Source organism: Amblyomma maculatum, chromosome 6, assembly GCF_055883805.1.
Source record: "Amblyomma maculatum isolate TAMU_Amacu chromosome 6, ASM5588380v1, whole genome shotgun sequence".
Lineage (NCBI taxonomy): Eukaryota > Metazoa > Arthropoda > Arachnida > Ixodida > Ixodidae > Amblyomma > Amblyomma maculatum.
Window position 1 is genome coordinate 121991425 of NC_139349.1, and position 20223 is coordinate 122011647.

At 44.2% G+C, this 20223-nt stretch overlaps 1 protein-coding gene and 1 pseudogene across 1 annotated transcript in view; both read left to right on the plus strand.

Annotated features, from left to right (window-relative positions):
* The window catches only part of LOC146186686 (neural cell adhesion molecule L1-like), a 97420-nt gene extending 89197 nt beyond the window's left edge, over positions 1 to 8223 (plus strand). The window contains exon 12 of the mRNA XM_084608083.1: positions 8001 to 8223. Coding sequence (XP_084464209.1) covers positions 8001 to 8104 — 104 coding nt within the window. The 3' untranslated portion in view covers positions 8105 to 8223. The remainder of the gene's footprint in view (positions 1 to 8000) is intronic.
* Positions 8224 to 16900: 8677 nt separating this feature from the next.
* Positions 16901 to 18028, plus strand: LOC146186687 (uncharacterized; annotated as a pseudogene).
* Positions 18029 to 20223: the final 2195 nt, after the last annotated feature.

Genomic DNA, 20223 nt, shown 5'->3' on the forward strand with positions numbered 1-20223 from the left:
TCGTTGGGGGAGCGAGGGAGGCGGGCAGAACCAGAGCAGTTATGCTTTTTGTTATCCCGTTGCCTAGCTTGCCGTAGGTCTTCCCTCAGTGAGCCTACCGCTTGCTCTTGGCTTGCCTCTTTTCCGCGTGTCATCAACGCGGCTTGGGGTGTGCGCAGCGATGTGCCACACATATCCCTCTAGTGAGGCCGCGGGTCCCGAGTGGCGCTAAGGGAGCTTTCCTGCAGCAGCTTTTGCTGTCTTAGAAACAGGATCCCATCCAATGAACTCCAGCTTGCTCGACCCTTGCCGATCGGAAATCATTTTTGGTGGTTGCTTGGAGTTGCAGCAGGCTCTGATACAAGGAATACGACCAGTCTCCGAACGGCTTGGCTCTTGTTGCCACAACTGCCATCGTGGGATCTGCTGGTTCTTCTCATGGCTGGCTGGAACGCATTTTTCCTACTTACTTTTGCCCATTACTATTCCATTTTAAATCTCCGACTAGGTCGTTTCTGAAGAGAAAGCGCGTGTTTCTGTGGAAGCCTAATTTCAATAGAGCGTGTTGTCAGGTTCAGTACAAGAAATTGCGACTTGCGCGTTGATCAGAATTATGTCTGCTCTAGGTGCAAGTTTTAACACGTTTTCATGCTCTAAAGCCGAGCCTGGCCTATCGAAGTAGCTTCCTGCTGGCCGGGGAGAGTGTCCTCCTCGGTCCACGCAGCGGTTCTCAAATTGCTGCGTACTTTGTGTAAAGCCTCCGCCCTCTTTGCCTGCAGCTTTATAGCGCAGTCGGCCTGTTTCCGCAAAAGTAACCATGATGTTGGTGCGAACTTGTCCAGTGTTTAGCCGGTTCGACAGCTCCACCGTGCACATCATCAGACAGCGAAACGACACAAGATAAAGCGTCTTAGGGCCGTCCGCATGCCCTGCAGTGCGCATGTAGTATGGTATTGCTTGCCGCAGCATAGCGTTACGACTTTGAAGGACTCATATGTACCCTTCTCGTGGGAATAATGGTTTCGCATGGTGCCATCGCTGTTTATAGACAGGAATCCAAGGCACGCGCAACAATATGGGCTATGTTCGAGCGCCCGCAAAGGCAGCAGCACCAGCATGCCTTTTTGTGCGCCGTAACAACGCCGCTCGGCTTCCAGGACCTGTCGGACACTTTGCGAAAAAACAGATTGCAGTTGTAATTGCTTAATTCCTACAAAATTACAATTCCTTTTATAGTCCAGCACCGCGTAAGTACATAGGCTTGTATACGACGCTGGCAGGCAGTGGTCTTTCACACGGAAAAATCGAAATATATTGCAGCTTCTAAACAATACGAAAAATATAGTCACAGTTACTCATTTTCTCAACATAGCTTTAGACAGCTATGTGCAAATAGCAATGTACAAGTTTTAAGTCTCCCTCCTTTTTTTACATACATCGGAAAAATTTTGCAGAAAAAGAAAACTCTCAATACAAAGAGAAATAACACACATACATGTAGCAATAACACGTACTTTATCACGTATTGAACTACGAGATTCTAAAAAACAAATGTGGTCGCTTCGCGCTTGCAACCGAACTGAACCATAAGTCTTTCTCAGCTAACATATTGAACAAAGAATTTGACATAAACATTTTTGCACCTCTTTCTATATTTCGTGAGCATTTTTGTCAATGTGTGTATCTCGGTTTTCCAGAGGTTGAATTTGCTTTCCAATTATACAGTTTATAATACTTGAAATACTGTTTGGTAGAAGTTAAGTGGCCACACAACACCTGGAAAGGTAAAATGTCTTCCAAATTAGATATTCAATTTTTACTCATGATCCCGTTTCAATCACATATGCCATATATTTCACGCATTAATATACGAGACTGTTTATTTGATTATTGAAGGGGACCCAACAAACTCCAAGCAAGAGTAATTCTATAACCGAAGCTATTTTTATCTATTGAATTAAAGACTAATTTTCTCAAATCAAAGGTTGCGCAGCTTCTGATATTTTACAGCTGCGCTGACAGAACCCTTAGCTTCCAACGTAAAGCCTCAATATCCTTATTCCAGGATAGCACATTATCACACTCAATGCCCAAATGCTTTGCACAAGTATTGCATTGGATAGGGATGCACCTCAAGTTGGTACGCGTTTCACTGTGCAGGAGTATTGGTTATGGCACATCCAGTTTCCTGTGGGGATTGTGGAAGCATCAAAGATGCAATTTTGACTCGCTGACAAATATGAAGCCATTTCAGAACCAGCTCATATATTGCTCAGCATCAAACTGCAAATAATTGTGTCCCAAATGATTGTTTTAATGACGCAAGAACCGCCCTGTGTTATTTGCAAATTGATAGAGCACAGATTGCTCATGACGTGAAGAACGTGAAGGTCATTAATACATCAATTGAGTGTTAAAGGGCCCAGTGAAAAACCTTAAAGAACTCTAAAGTTTCCTTCAGATTGCTTTAACGTTCATCAATTTTGACTTTGTGATTCACAAAGGAAATTTTCAATACCGATGCAATTGATCCCTGAAATGGCAAATTTTCAAGCTTAAACAATGCGATCTTTGTCAATAGCAACAAACTGATTTGTCAAATTGAGAAAGAACCCTAGTACATTTTTGATGGCATCAACTTTTGAGTGCACTAGTTCTAAAAAGTTTTCAAGCAGCGTTAAAGTGCGTAGTAGTGTCTAGATCCCGTGTTCAGTAGGTGAAAAAAGCGAGTTTTTCACGCGAAAGCTGGTCACTGAGTTTTCTAAATATATCTTATTAATGTGCGCCGCTGGTGTAGATAGAGAGAGAGAAAACCCTTTACTGAAAAGCCGAGAATTTAGCTAGTGCTCAGGATTCACTAACATGCTACTCTACGCAGGAAAAGAAATTGGGGAGAGAAAAGGGGATGAGATAACAGTTTAAAATTAACCAAATACGAGGAGAGAGATAGAACGTGACCATTAAATGCGTATTAAGGTGAATAGTCGAGCAATGTTAAGGAATGAAGAGATGATATGCATAGTCCCACAAATGGGCTTACAAATTCACCCAATGAAAAATGCGTGGCAGTGACTTGGAAATATGAAAAATTCTTCGCGCGAAAAATGTTTGAGCCTGACATGCAATGTGAAACTATAGCTTGTCAAGAAATCCAAAATCTTTTACATATGGAAACAAAAATTTTATTGCTTGTCTCTGTTGTCTAAGGTAGGCTAAGGGACCTAATCACTGTGCATTGTTAGAAGTACCGGGGAAAGCTATTCCATGCAATGTACATGGAAGGCACATTTGTCTGTGTACGATGGCAGTTAAGCAATATATGTTGTAGAGTTTCTATCGTGCCGCAGCTGTCACAATGCAGACGCTCGTCTAACCGAAACGGCATCGCAAGCCGTTTGTCAATGCAAAGTTCAGCGAAGCCGGTGATATAGAGTTTACATATAGCGAATAAATCTGGGAGAGAGGGTTGATCATAGGTATGGATCTAGTGAGGAAAGGAATTCCTAGTGATGTGTTGAGAATCTCCAAAGCCGATATTTTTCTTCACAAGCAAATCTTTTAGCAAGTTGGGATGCATAAGATCTCGTCAGGTTACAAATATATGCCTGATGTTGGCAACCTTTACTAGCCGCTTCATCTGCCTTTTCATTGGCTAAACTGCAACAGTTTGCTGGTATTCACTAAATGTTAGGCAGTGGCCTGCGGCAATAGCCAAACGATATAGATATCCGATGTTAAGGGAAACGGGTCGATAGTTTGTTTTCTTTAAAGGCTGTAGAGGATTCGGTGCAGGATGAAGGAAACAGCTTCTTTAACACTGAAGTTCGGCTGTACAGAAGATGCAGCTGGTAAGAAGGAAAAAACAGTATTTAACGAAAACTAAGCCTCATCATTTTTAGCCTGTACGTTCGCACACTTTCCTATAAATTCAACTTTAGCTTTAATTTCAGCAATAGCTTCCACCGGCTTCTTTAACTCATTCAAAACATCGAAATTATTACATCACGCTCAATGCGTTCCGCTGCTTAGAATGCGATCCGTGTGGCATGGTCTCTTTTCTTGCGCACACGAGAAATACCATATTCCCATTCAGCAACATCATCCACTTGATAAGCCTTAGCCGAAGTCTTTGTAAGCCAGAAGCATTTAGCAAAGTGGTATACAATGTTACAATAAGCAGATCCCAGTTTGTCTTGATCAGGCGAAATCTGCTTCAAACGTCGAATACACTGTGAATATATTTTTGGTTGGCAGTCCAGCGGAAATTCACCGCATTGCACAGTGCTTGAAAGAGTTCCATTTGCTTTACCTAGTAAAAAACAGCAGCGTCCGAAAAACATGCTGTTGACCGATGGGCAACATCCGCTCACCACGTTTTCGTTGCTTTAAGCACTCCTGGGCTGCGACGTTTGGATGACGACGCCCATTGGCCACAGCAGGACAGCCCCGGTATCGCGTGATGTCAGGTCGCGATGCACTGTTTCTCGATCTTGATTTTTGTTAGACATTGCCAAGAACAAAAACTAGCAAAAAAGGCAGCAAAGCGCCCTACCACCTGGAATCCTAAAGTTCACTTCGGCAGATTATAGGCTTTTCACTGCATTGACGAAATTGAAATGCTCATGCTTGCCGCCTCGAAAGGTGGGTAGCCCGAGCTCATCTATGCGGCCGCCTGCTGCGACATGCGCTATAAACTGGCTAACGGGAGCTGCAGAACGAATAGTAATGTTAAATATTTCTCACGAACGTTCGCGAGCGAAATTCAGCATACTGCAATGTTGTTCATCGCTCCGTAGAGCGTGGTGAAGTCAAAACACCATGAGACAATGACTATCTAACTAGGGCCCGCGTGTCAGCATGCTATACAGCAGGGGCGTCGTGGGACGTCCCTGTTCTCGCGAAAATTACTTGTCACTGTGGCTAACGTAGCCCCTGAGACTCTCAGTAACAACAGCTACGGTAGTTTAACTTTGTTCCGGTTAAGAAGTTACCCCTGGTGGCCACAGAAGAGATAGGAAATCAGTCTTTTTAACTTCATGGCTTGTCTGCGTATCGGTAGTACGATACACAGACGCTCGTTATGTCACTTCTCTGGCCTCAAGTTAAGCACGAAGAATATGGGGATTATTGTGATAACGTTCAGGGCTAGACGCAGAAGTTGCCTTCTTGCACCAGCGCGCGAGACCTATCAGAGCTGTGACTAGCTACCCTCGGTGCATTAAGTTGTCTTCACGGTTATTTTGAGACTGAGGGGAAAGACGCGAGTAGCGCTCTAGAAGCAGGCTTCATTCTTCTCGAGTAATAACTCAGCTGACAATGATAAAAAATAACCGCGTAGAGAACGAACGTCCCACTCGCGTACGGAGGTGAAATGAACCGCCAAAAGCTGGAAGCACACGCGAAAGGTGACAGGTATGTTTTGCTCATCTCGCGAGGCCTCGCGCTCACGGCCTGCAGCGGTAAGTGCGCATGTACCATGGCCGGGAGTTCCAGCATTCAACTGACGGTGGCGGTCTCCTGGGCACAAAGTTGGAATCTGGCACGCGTGCATCCCCAGACAGAAAACCAGAGGCACTCATGCTCAGGATGAAGAAACTCGTCTCGCGCTGTTAACATTAGCTCCTCGGGGCTATGGCTGGAGGGCCGCGGGGGAGTAGCTTCTGGAGAGGTAATGCTGTGGGGGTAGCAGGTTTGCACTCCCCTCGCCATCCTCCCGAACAGCGCACGTAACCCCGCTTGATAATTAGTCGCTTCCATTACAATGGGACAGGGTGTTCATGTGCATTTCCACATCTATATTTTGGAAGGGGTGCTGTTTCGTGTGGCGGCCACAGCAAGCTGAGGGCACCGCCAGCGTGCACTGCTCGCCGGCGCTTTGGCTCCGAAGGGAGCATGAAACTTGGTTTGTGGGGTTTAACGTCCCAAAGCGACTCAGGCTATGAGAGACGCTGTAGTGGAGGATTCCGGAAATTTCGACCACATGGGGTTCTTTAACGTGCACTGACATCACACAGCACACGGGCGTCTTGCTTCTCGCCGCCATCAAAAAGCGGCCCCCGAGGCCGGGATTCAATCCCGTATCCTTGGGAACAATAGTCGAACACTGTAAGCACTGCGCCATCCCGGCGGTTAATGGACATTAGTAATAAGCAGAAGTGTTAATTATACAGACATGCTAGTTACAAACACTGCCCTGAGCCGTAGACATCGTTCAATCCACATCCCTGCCGCAGCACCCGAAAGCGGAACCGCGGTGCCACGAGCACGACGCAGATGTACACATGCCTACGCGATGAGGCTAAGGGCGCTCGCAGACCGCACTACCAACCAAACTAATAAAGCGTGCGCAACACATCACGTGGGAGACGAGGAATGCCACATCTCGACGATAGAGGTCGCAAGTTGATGACTAAATGCTCGACGCCACCGGCACATAGGGATACCCGTGCCATATCACGCCTTCCTGACTGAGAAGTGTCGCCGCCATGCAGACGATCGCCGGTCTGCTTCCAGGCTTGCACGTGAGCAAGGGTGCAAGGTGCAAATTTTCACATTTCCCGTTCCCCCGCCGCGGCCGGGGAACCTAGGGAGACAGCCGTACGCACCTATTGCAGTGCGAGTTTATGGCGGGTTCCTCCGCTCAAAAGTGCGCGCGATATAAGAAGTATACGCGAAAATGTATTGTTCAGGGCGCCGCGAAACTTGTTTTTAACAATAGAATTTTCCTTAAAAATTGCCTAAAGAGTTGAAGAAGATTTACTATGGAAGAAATAAACCCTTTCACGTGTATTGCGCCAAGGTTTAATGAGAAATCGATGAAAAAGTTGTATATTCTTCGCACTATTAAAAGAAGAGTATTTTCTATTGCAGACAGGTATGTATTCGCTTGGTCCGCCTTGAAATTTTTGTAGGCCCAGAAATTTCAGGTTACGTCAGTACAAAACCCTCGCCTTTAATGAAAAACAAATTTTCAGCTTCGAGCTACCGAGATCACGGTCCTGTCAACTCAGTGCCAAATTGACTACTTCTGCTGTACATGCACCTGAAGCTGCAAAGCTAGTCACTGCGTCAATTTAGTGTTTCTGCGTTCACCTTTTTTTTCTTCTTCATCACTCTTCGGACAGGCGCGGCGAAGTTGCGTGAATGTCGGCAATGGAGCTCTCGCTGCAAAATCATTTATAAATTATAGACTCCGCTCAGAGGTTTTGCATTTGATTCGAAGACTAGAATAGAACTTCTCTATGGATATCTTGCATTACATTATTAATGTTATTACCATTTCATGACCCCTTTAAGATGACGGTTACTATCGAGGGCTTTTCTAATGCAGCAAAAATACAATAAATCCCGTTTGCTACGTGATTTCGAAAATGCCTTAACGTGCGCATTTAGAATAAATAATTGAGGCGTTCAACAGTTTTGTGCACTTCATATTCCATCATTCGCTTCCAATTGGTAGACGGCATAAATTACAGATTGTACATACAGTCGTGCTGAAGAAGACTCAGCAAGGTCGTTATGAAACGAATTTAATTGAATTTAGTAAGTCTTGGCAGAAAATCGGATCATACAATAATTTTGAATGTAATCGCAATAATGAAAAATCATGCACTTGCACATCATTCCATTGAACATCTCTTTGCGGTGGACTACATAGATCCCAGTCGAAATGTACCACCTGGTAACTTGAGCTCAAAACTTCTATGACTTCTATAAACGGCCCTTCATTGCTGCGTAAAATCGATTCATGGAAATAATTCTTGGACTAGCTTTGTGCTGCATTGTTTGATTGGGGAAGGAAGTAATGAGGTAGGTAGATATAGCGAAAGTTGCCGGGTTTAATTGGAGCTGTCATCGCATATCCATCGTATTTCTTTGTATACTTAGATGGTCTGCCCCTGCCCTTTCTATACCGAGGTGAAATAAATAGAAATAAAGAGCCGTGTTCAGAACTGCTGATACTGTTGACAATTTGAAACTCTAAGCCAGCACTTTCATTATTACATTTATTTACTTTGCAGGATTGTTATTCAACGCCGAAAGCTGCGTGTTCTCCGCCTCACTTTTCCGCAATGTAGGCGAAGAAAGGTATTTCAGCCTCCCAGTCCAGGCCGTTGAAGAATAGGTTTCGAGTGGCTTGAAAATATTATCTTGGATTTCAGAAGAAATAAACATATTAAACCTATTGTTTTCTGATCACAATAAATTGTTGGTATGGGGTGGTTCTTTCAAATAAAAATCTGCCTTGAACAACAAAAAAAAAAAAAAGAATGATGACTGTGCAGCCCACTTGAGATGCAAGAAGTCTAGTGTTTAGAATTTTTTTTTTCTTCTTTCAAAAAGTTTACTTTTTGGACACTGAGCGAAAGTTGGGTTTCGTAAATGAATGAAGAATGTGTTGCAGTGCTTACAGTACTTAAGTGATAGGTTAACAAAATTACATTAAAAAACGCGTTTCATCTCAGATCAACTCTTGGAAACTTGATTCAATATGCTTCTCAATGATCGATTTGTCACCCTGATATGAAATAAGTATTTCATTTCCGGTATTGTATATTACCCTGGGGAAAAATCCGGGTTTTTCAGATAAACCTGTTAGGATCCGTTTCATACCCCAAATGTGAGCGCTCTATATTTTCACCATATCTGAAACAGGTACAGTATCATTATTGATGTAAAATACCTCATTATATACAATAATTGTCCCAATCTGCCTTAACTACCAACGTGCACCTGGCTTTTAGAAGGCCTTTATTGACCATTCTGAATACTCTCAAGTCGCCCACAATGCCGGGGTTGCTGAAATGAACAATTTCATTTCAATGTACAATATTGATTGCCGATAACAATTGTAGTCTCGTTCACGTCTTTGTCTTGCTGCTAAGCAATAGTGGTTCAGAACGAAAATGCTGATTTATATATTGCGTTGTTTTCTTTTGATTTATTATATCAATTCAAGTTTATCAAAATGCTCAACTCGTTGACCACAAGTAATATCTACTGCAATGCAACCTGGCCAATCCCGCGCGATGGGTATGTGCCATTACGACTGATGAAATCATCATAATCATCAACAATATACATCTTGCCATTCTCAAAGTAAAGTAGCATGTTTACTCTACTGATTTATACCCGAATGTTATGTGCCTAACATATCAATGTACATAATTTGAAAATTGCTTTCTTTTCCTGTTTCTATCACAGCAAAGTTTTCTCTGTACACTTTGATCTCTACATTACTATTGTTATCAAGTTTGCGAACCTCATGTTAGCCGATATGCACGCGTCCCTTAGTTTTTGTGAATTGTGCGACGTCTGCTATAAATGAAAACTCAAACTTCATTACCAGTCATCTAATTTTGTCCCGTTCTATATAAGTTTTCTTGTCCTTGAAAAGAGGAAAATTTTATTTTTATCCCGCTCAGTATTTACATATTTTTCCGCTTTAATTCAAAATATTTGATACTCACGGTTCCGGGCACTATAGTAAAAGCTAGATGCGATCTAAAAAGGGCTCCTTCGTCATGATTCATTGGCTGACAGCTACATCCCCTTAATTACAATGCCGTTGATTATACTGCATCCACAATTGTCCACTGCTCTGCGATGGCTAACGAATGCACTATTTTTTTGTGCTTAGCCACCAGAAAATTTGAAATAGATTTGGCAGCTTGCGGTGGCTCGAGGTGCGCCGGTTGCTAGTGAGTGTCGAAATAGGAACTGGGCACCACTTAGTACGACCGTTTTTACATCTCCCCATCATTAGGTTGTGATGCCGTCAGGTTACTTGATTCTAATGAGCCTTTCCATTCTCAAATGTTTAAGATAAGCGAGCTCTAAATTCAGCCCACCAGTACAAAAAGAAGCGTTTTTATGAGTGCGTAAAGGGTGCTCGCTGTTTGTATCGAGTGTTTGTTCCCCCTGCCTCAAAAGAAGCGATGGCTGCACATCTGTCAAGAGTGCAATGTTACCAGCCGCTGCCTTCATTTCAAGTGTTGACAATTTAAACGCTTTTATTATCGGTGTGCGTAACGGTACGTGCATTTTGGCACTTTCACCATGTCGAGAAATTTAAAGAAAGATTTCTGTAACGACAGAATTTCTGTGCGGGTTGTAATGGAAAACCTATTGTGACAATAGAACGTTCTGTTGTAGCATCGGAACTTTCTATAGTTACCTCAGAAAAGTGCTACAGAACTACAGACAACCGAAATAGACTACAGCAAAACTACCAAACTACAGAAAAGTACCGTCTGTTGCAGAAGTTTGCGGCCCAACGCGCCGGGCAGAGGAGCAGTATCGCTCCCGAGAGGCGGCGCTGCGCCCGCCGGCGCTGCCTGGTGACGTAGTTATAAAGAGTGAGGAGGCTTGTTCTCTTCCCCTCATCCCACGGCTGAGACCAAAGATGTGCGATATCAACCGCGGGATGAGGAGAAGAGAACAAGCCTCCTCACTCTTTATAGCTACGTCACCAGGCAGCGCCGGCGGGCGCAGCGCCGCCTCTCGGGAGCGATACTGCTCCTCTGCCCGGCGCGTTGGGCCGCAAACTTCTGCAACAGACGGTACTACAGATTTACCGAAAAATCTGATGTTTACGACAGAACTACTGAAGATTTTGTCATATTTTTGACACGGTTCTGTAGTTATTTTGACGGGTCATCTATCTAGGAAAGCGAACTATAACTCTCATTGGTTCCTAAAAGTCATGCAATGACCTGTGGTGACGCACAAGGTCATTATCAAACATTACCGCTTCGTCGTTGCGCCTTTCCGCGGTATTATCCCAAGAGGGACCGTGCCTGTACTTCATTTTCCTGGCTCGGTGTGCTTAAAGAGCTACTACCGTCAGCTTGCCCTCTTTGGCTGCTGCAAGGTTCGAATGTTCTCCGCAGTGTTTTCAGTACGAGGCAGCCATAGCAGTGCTCTGCTTCCCGGTGATTTGAATGATCTGTCGACTAGTTCCGATGCGCATGCGTATAGAAGCACATCGTATTTACAAATTGAGGCTGGCTTTCCTTCCGCTGATTTTGTAGACGATGGGTGAGTGAGCACTTGAAAATGACTGTTTCCATGATCTTCAATGCCCTGTTGCATTGAACGTTTTGAAACAAGAAAAGCCCCTGTTTGGAAAATGCTAGTAGCCTTTAAACAGATGAAGCGGATTGGAAAAGGAATCTCGTAGTTCTAAAACTCGTTGACAGGCTTAAATTAACAGTTTAATATTTACTGGCGTCTGCCGTTATTAAATCTATCAGAAGCCTACTCTGGTTCTTATTTAAAAGCTAGAAAATTATTTCTGCTGTTTGAGGCCCAGTATGAAGGGCAACACGGACACAAGATGTTAGCACAATTTTCATGTCTACAGGTTGAGCCTTTGAGGGGACAGAGTTCACTTGCCTTCATGAGGATAGGCACAGAGCTTTTCCCCCTGTCAAGAAATCAGCGCACATTTTTATTAAGCTAGCGCAACGAGAAGCCCGCCCGCGCGGCGTCGCATCGACATTTCGACGACATTCGAGAAACGCCTCCTTCCCCGCGCGAGAGAGTGAGTAGCTTTTTATGCGTCGCCGTCACCCTCTTAATCATCAGCTAGCCATGAAGGTGATTCATCAGGCCGGAAGATGCCAGTCGTCTCCAGAAGGTTCGACGGAGCCTAGCCAATGACGACGTGCTGCTCGATGGGAGGAAAAGGAAGCGCTTCAAGCAGTGAAGCTAAGTCTGTGTGCTCCCTAGCCTTGGCGCGTCTTAATAGACAGATGCGGCGCGCCCTATTTATAGAGGCCGCGTCTCTTGTGTAGTCAGAGTTATTGCGGCGTGGTCGCAAGTGCTACAGCTGGACTCCCGGGGATCACCCGCTGCTGGCAGGCCCACAGACCTGCGATGGAGCGGCGCTCATCTTACATGGTGGCCACATCGTGACTCTCGAGGCGTCGGACTGCAACAGTGCCCGGTGCAGAATTTGGTGTGTATTTGACTCTCTCGTGTATTGTTCCGTATTGTAGGCCTCTGTGTTATTGAATTCCTCTATAGTTACATGCTTAGAGTTTGTTTTCTGTGAACCTCTCATCTGTACATTTTAAGTGATCGTGTGTATTCCTCTGTATCGTCTTTTGCTGTGTATAAAGTTTGTTCTGTTTGTTACTTCTGACTCCATCCCTTACTCTGGCTTCAACCGGCGAAAGCTGGGCACGAAACGGCCACGCCTTCTGTCATTACAAAGTAGTTGAATTCTGGCTGAGCTTGCCACGCAAGTCAATGGCATCTCCTTTGCGATCGGAACATCTACCCCCACTCACTTTAAGGGGGTCTGGGAGTGTGCGCACCGTTAAGAGCGCGTTAATCCTCTAATTATTTACGGGTCACACCAGCTCCAACGTCGTTTTGCGATGGAACTGTACAATGCTATGTGCCACACACTGAAGATGGTGATGGAGAGATTTTCGACGAATGTCAGGAGCTTTGCGGTAAGTCTTAAAAAGCGAGTCTTCCACTCATTTTTATTAAAGCGTTAAGCCAGTTGAATAAAAAATGTTTACTCATAGTTTACATTTGGTTCACTCTTTCAAACTACGCCCATTCGTATAACCCATATTTAAATTCCCGCATACTGGTTTTGTATTTTGTTATCAGAATTTAGGCAAGTAACGCATATGTATTTTGCCGCTCTGCTCTTAACAAGGAGAATAAGGTTGTGCTGGAGATTCGTCGAGTATACGCACACGTTCGCACAAATTTTCTGGCCGACTGTTAAAACATAAAATCCAGAGCATGCGTTGAAATTGGCCGGTTACTTTCTGTCTCAGGAGTAGGAAACCCACGCATTCAAAACTTCCATATCAGGACGCCTGAAGTCGTATGAAGTGTAATGGCTGAAGCCGCGGACAAATTACAAAATGAGATGTTTAAGAGGCTCTTCTACGCCTAAAGCGGAAAGCGCAAAGCGCGAAGCTGCTTACAAACTCGGCAGAGTGGCCTTTGCTATCTTCAGTACACTCTCCTCAGGTGACTGAATTAATATGAATGCGATCAAGACAACGCACTCATTTTTGTGCAACAAAACTTGACAATTTCCACTTTGTATTGAAAATTTGATACGGCAGTGTGAGAAAGGAGGCTATCTTCTAGACTTCTTAAATAGATATTGCCACATGTATGTAGTGCAGTGGTGGCGTAGCGGTAGAACATCCGCCTCGCATGCAAGAGGACCAGGGTTCAAATCCCGGTGCCGCGCAATTCTCCACCGGATGAAAAAAAAATAAAAAAAAGTCCGCGTGTTGATGGAATTGCATAGACAGGTTTGGGGTGCCACCTGATTCCGGTGAACACCCCCGGCAACGCACTGCCTCACCAGAACAGGAGTTGGCCACCCTGGTGCAGTAATTGGCCGCAAACCTCCTATGATAAGCTCCATAAAACCCCGGCCCTCAGTCACCAGCGGCTGCGGAACAACTGACCACGGCGGCGGTCAAACCTGTGACGCAGCAGGGGGTGCTAAGAAAGCCTGGCTCCGCTGGACAGGCCGCCATTGGAAACTGACCCTGGCAACGTTTAATGCTAGAACCCTAGCTAGTGAAGCTGGTTTAGCAGTGCTGTTAGAGGAACTAGAGGGCATGAAATGGGATGTCATAAGGCTTAGTGAGGTTAGGAGGCCGAATGAGGCATATACTGTACAGAAGGATGGGCATGTACTGTGTTATCGAGGTTTACCAGAGAGGCGACAACTAGGAGTAGGTTTCCTTGTCAATATGTATATAGTGGGTAATATAGATGAATTCTATAGTATTAATGAGAGGGTGGCATGCATCGTAATTAGGCCTAATAAGCGGTATAAACTGAAGGTTGTACAGGCCTATGCACCTACATGTAGTTATGATGACCAGGCAGAGTAAAGCTTCTATGAAGATGTAGAATCGGCAATGCGAAAAGAAAAGACGCAGTATACTGTAATAATGGGCGACTTCAATGCCAAGGTAGGGAAAAAACAGGCAGGAGACAAGGCAGTAGGTGACTATGGCATTGGTTCTAGGAATAGCAGGGGGGGGAGTTACTTGTTGGGTTTGCAGAGCGCAATAACTTACGAATCATGAATACCTTCTTCAGCAAGCGGAAGAACCGGAAATGGACATGGAAAGTCTTAACGGAGAGACTAAAACTGAAATCGACTTCATAATGTGTTCAACCCCCGCCATTATGCAAGATGTAGAGGTAATCGGGAAAGTGCGATGCAGTGACCACCGGATGGTGAGGTCCCGAATTAGCCTAAATCTGAAGAAGGAACGCGAACAATTAGTAAGAAAGAAACCCATCAACAAATTAGCGGTGAGGGGGAGGGCAGAAGAGTTCAGGATCTCGCTACAGAATAGGTATTCAGTTCTAACTGAGGACGGCGACATTGCCATAGAGGCAAGGAACCATAATTTCAGAGATATCATTACTGAGTGCGCGGTAGAAGTAGGCGGAAGGATAGTTGGAGAGGATACCGGTAAGCTATCTAAGGAGAAGAAAGATTTGATTAAGAAACGCCAGAGTATGAAATCTTCCAATCCAACAGACCAGATCGAATTGGCCGAGATATCAAAGCTAATCAATAAGCGCAAGGTGGCCGATATAAGGAAGTATAACATGGAGAAAATTGAGCATGCTGTAAAGAACGGGGGAAGCCTTAAAGCGGTAAAGAAGAAATTGGGCATAGGCTAAAACCAGATGTATGCGATAAGGGACAAGGTGGGCAACGTCATCACTAATATGGAAAAGGTAGTCAAAGTAGCCGAGGAGTTCTATACAGATCTCTACAGTAGCCAAAATAGTCAGGACCGTAGTGAGATTGGCGGTGGGGAAAAATAGACGTTCCACCAATGACGAAGGACGAGGTCAAGAAAGCACTAGAAACTATGAAAAAGGGGTAATCAGCTGGAGAGGATCAGATAAATACATATTTGCTGAAGGACGGGGGGGATATCGTGCTAGAAAAACTGGCCACCCTGTGTACGCAGTGCCTGGTGTCGTCGACGGTACCGGAACCATGGAAGAATGCCAACATTATCCTCATTCACAAGAAGGACCCTAAAAATTACAAACCAATCAGCTTACTGTCTGTTACGTATAAGGTATTTACTAAGGTAATCGCTAATAGAATCAGGACAACCTTAGACTGCAATCAAGCAAAGGATCAAGCAGGGTTTCTGAAACGGTACTCTACTATCGATCAAATCCATACCATCAATCAGGTGATAGAAAAATGCTCGGAATATAACCAGCCCTATACATAGCATTCATTGATTACGAAAAAGCATTTGCCTCAGTTGAAACCTCGGCGGTGATGCCGGCATTGCGAAATCAGGGGGCAGACGAGCCGTACGTGAAAGTGCTGGAAGATATATATAGTGGCTGCACAGCAACCATAGTTCTGCATAAAGAAAGTAACAAAATTCCCATAAAGAAAGGTGTTAGGCAAGGAGACACAATCTCCCCAGTACTATTCACAGCTTGTTTAGAGGAAGTATTCAGAGACTTGGAATGGGAGCAGTTAGGGATAAGGGTAGATGGAGAATACCTCAGTAATCTGCGATTTGCTGATGAAATTGCCTTGCTAAGCAACTGGGGGGGGATGAACTGCAAATAATGATTGATGACCTAGACAGAAAAAGTAGAAAGGTAGGCTTTAAAATCAATATGCAGAAGACTAAGGTAACGTTCAACAGCCTCGGGAAGGAACAGCAGTTTACATTAGGTAGCGAAGTACTGGAAGTAGTAGGCGAATATGTCTACTTAGGACAGGTAGTAACCGCAGATCCGGACCATGAAAAGGAAATAACAAGAAGAATAAGATTGGGATGGAGCGCATTTGGCAAGTACTCGCAGGTTATGACTAGCAGCTTACCGGTATCGCTCAAGAGGAAAGCATACAACAGTTGCATCTTGCCTGTACGCACCTATGGGGCTGAAACGTGGAGGCTAACCAAGAGAGTTCTACTTAAGTTGAGGACAACCCAGAAGGCTATGGAACGAAAAATGGTAGGTGTAACATTAAGAGATAGAAAGCGTGCAGAGTGGGTCAGAGAAATAACTCAAGTTACCGACATTCTAGTAGAAATTAAGAAGAAGAAATGGACATGGGCAGGACATGTAGTGCGAAGAGAGGATAACCGATGGTCGCTGAGGGTAACAAACTGGATTCCAAGGGAAGGAAAGCGTAGAAGGGGGCGGCAGAAAGTTAGGTGGGCGGATGAGATTAAAAAGTTCGCAGGGGTCAAGTGGATGCAGCTAGCACAGAACCGGTTTAAGTGGAGAAATATGGGAGAGGCCTTCGCCCTGCAGTGGGTATAATCAGGCTGATGATGATGATGATGTATGTTGAATTGGTGTGGCTCTTTGTTGGAAGACGAAGAGACCGGAGTGCTCTGGTGATCCCCGGCTTCGTAACGGGCTGTTTCTCTTGCTCGATTTTCATCCGTGACGATTGGTACAGGTCCAGGGTACATCTACGACCTTTCTCCCCGAAGGAAGTGACCAGCGTAGTAAAGACATCATCGCACACACCAGCCTTCGGACAAGTCGCCGGCCTTAAAGGCCTTTCACTGCGAATCGGCTGCACCCCGTTCGTCATCCATTGTCCACGCTTTCCAAGATCCTTCCAACGTGCCGCACAGAGGCAAGAGCCTCATACCTGCATACCTGCCCAAGACGAAACGACGGTATATGTGGATGCGGCCACATATACGACGGTATATGTGGACGCGGCCAGCAAGCAGCAACATTCGGCAGGACGTGGGACAACGCCTACTGCATCGACGGTTTTCTACAAGCGGCAACATCAAGCATCGGATTTGTGACGTCATCAAAGACATGGGCTATAAAATCAGGACTGCATTCTTGGGACTTCAGTGGGCTCGGCGAAAGAGGACCGGACGGTGTGCTAAGCATGCCTCCCATCTTACTGCAGGTGATCGTGCTATCTACAGCCGGACTGCTTTCAACATTTCAACCCCAAGGCGATGGGCTCAGAGAGCAAGCAGCAACATTTGGCAGCACGTGGGACAACGCCTACTGCATCGACGGTTTTCTACAAGCGGCAACATCATGCATCGGATTTGTGACGTCATCAAAGACACGGGCTATAAAATCAGGACTGCATTCTTGGGACTTCAGTGGGCTCGGCGAAAGAGGACCGGACGGTGTGCTAAGCATGCCTCCCATCTTATTGCAGGTTAGTTATACTAGCTTATTTAGAAGTGATGAAAGAACGCTTGTTGTTGTGCCGAGCCCACACACTCTCCTATTTATTGCTGCTGACTGCTTTCATGTTTGTAAGTTATTGCTTTGTGGCGATATAGAGGAAAACCCTGGTCCTTCTGTTGCGGAAATGTTAGAGCAACTAGTGGAAGGTCAGAAAATAATTCGCAGCGATCTAGTAGATATTAAGCAAAGACTGGAGAATACTGAGAAAGCTGTGTTTGAATTTGGTGTGCGCATGGAGAAGGTAGAAGAGAATATTAAGGAAGTACACAAAAATTCGCAGCAGATACAAAGGCTGCAAGAAATTGTTGCAAAATACCAAGAAGAACTTAACTCGCAGAGGTCACGCCTATCGGATTTGGAAGATCGTAGTCGAAGAAATAACTTAGTTGTGTTTGGCATTAACGAACAGGATGATGAAACTGAAGATGACCTGTGACGGAAGGTAATTGATGAGGTCTTTAATCAAAAATTGGGTGTTGATTGCTTGTCTGTAGCACGCATTCACAAAATGGGGCGAGGAGCCTCTATTCGCCCAGTTATTCTCTACTTCCAGAACTACCTTGAGAAGCAAATGGTTTGGCGTAACGTACGGAAGCTAGAAGATTCTGGTATTTCTATTCAAAATGACTTCTCGCCAGAAACTTTAAGAAAGCGCAAATTACTTTGGCAAAGCGGAAAAGCAGAGAAGGACGCTGGCAAAAAAGTAAATCTAGTTGGAGATAAACTACGTGTTGATAAAGCCCTTTACGTTTGGGATGATTCATGCAACATGCGAATGCCGGCTCGACGGACCGTTCAATCAGATAGATAGCGATCACAGACTCTGCAGCGTCAACTACGCATGCTCTCGCTCAACGTCAGGAGTATCGTGAATAAAACTGATAGCCTGGAATGCCTGCTTCTTTCATATGACCCTCATATAGTCATCCTTACAGAAACTTGGTTACATGATGGCATCTCTAGCGATACAATTGTTCCAACTGGTTACAAAGTATACAGGCGTGACCGGTGTTCTCGTGGTGGAGGGGTTGCCGTTATAGTGAAGTCTTCTGTTGCCGTTACTGTATTAAACCAAATACCTGACCGCGAAAGCTTATTTTTGAACGTATCTCTTTGGGGCACTTCCTTTCTACTATGTTCAGTTTATCGTCCACCCAACTCTGCAAATTTGTACCTTCAAAAACTGTATGATCACCTGCTGGCAAAGCGTTATTGTAATACCATATTAACTGGCGATTTCAACCTGCCAAGCGTGAATTGGCCATGTCTGGCTTATGGACAATGTGATGACAATAATACTATCTTGGATATCATGTTAGCTTTGAATTTAGATCAAATGGTTAGAGAACCCACCCGTGACAGTGCCTTCTTGATTTGTTTTTTGTCAGTGAAATTTTTTCCAATGGCTTTTTGAGTGTTGAGCGTGGCATTTCAGATCATGACTTGTTATCGTTTTGTTGGTCTTGTAACTATGAACGGTCGTCCGAGAATGTACCACCTGTACGTATTCGAGACTTTAATCGATCAGACGACACTGCCATAATAGACTACCTAGAAACGTCTTTAGTTATTAACGAGAGCGATGATATTCATGTTTTGTGGAATAGGTTTAAAAAATCAATACTTTCTGCTATTGAAACTTTTGTTCCTCTGAAAAAAATAAAACCTAATCGAAGGAATCCTTGGGTCACCCGGGAAATTATACACCTGAAACGCAAAATAAAACGACATCGTAGGCAACTTAAGGCCCCTACTGCAACCTTTCAAGAATTAAAGCACGCGTTAGCACGTAAGTTAATGATGGCAAAGAACCATTACTACCAAGTTATTCTTCCTTCATATTTAAATACTTATCCTAGCAGATTTTGGAGACATCTAAGTAAGAGAAAGGAAGTGATAGATAGAGTGAAAACAGATGAAACTGTGTTACTTGATAGCCAGAAAATTGCGGATTCTTTTATCATTACTTTCAAAGCGCTTTCACATTGAAACCTGTCCTTACTAAATCGAAAGAATGTATAGATCCTAGTAGTATTCCTTCCATCTCAACAGAAGGCGTATTATCATTGCTACGCCAACTTGACACAAAGAAAGGCTGTGGAGTGGACGGCATTCCAAACACTTTTTTAAAACGCTATGCTTCACAGATTGCTGAGTATTTAGCCAACATGTTTTCAGTTTCCTTCCGTACAAGTGATTTACCTTTTGACTGGAAAGTAGCACTTGTAGTGCCTATTCACAAATCAGGTGATCGATCAATACTATCCAATTACCGTCCTATATCAATAACTAGCAGCTGTTGCAAAATTATAGAACACATTCTGGCGGGTATCGTTAGGGATTTTCTCAGTGACAAAAACATTTTGTCACCTTTCCAACATGGATTCCGAAAAGGAATGTCAACAGTTACCCAACTTGTGTCAACTGTTCATGAATTATCCTCTGCCCTTGACAATTCCGGCCAAATGGACATATTGTTCTTGGATTTTGCCAAGGCCTTCGATACGGTCCCACACAATAAACTTATTCGTAAATTAGAGCTAATATATAGTTCAATGGCTAGAGGCATACTTGGAAAAGAGAAGTCAGTTTGTTGAGGTGAATGGTGCCATTTCCGAATCACTGTGTGTCACTTCGGGTGTACCGCAGGGAAGCGTGTTGGGTCGATTACTGTTTCTTATATATATAAATGATTTGCCTGATGTTATTCCAAATTCTGTATCCATACGATTATTTGCAGATGATTGCATAGTGTTTAAGCAGGTAAGGAAAACTTCTGATCATGGTATTCTTCAAGCCTCTTTGACAGCTATTGACAAATGGTGTGTGGAATGCAGCATGAAACTTAATGTCAAGAAAACTGTACTCCTACGTGTAACAAGGAAAAAACATTTTAGCCCATTTACTTATTCCCTACAAGGCTCCGATATTAAAGAAGTAGCAAGCCATAAGTATTTAGGGCTGACACTTACCAATCAATTGGACTGGTCACCGCATATCTCACAA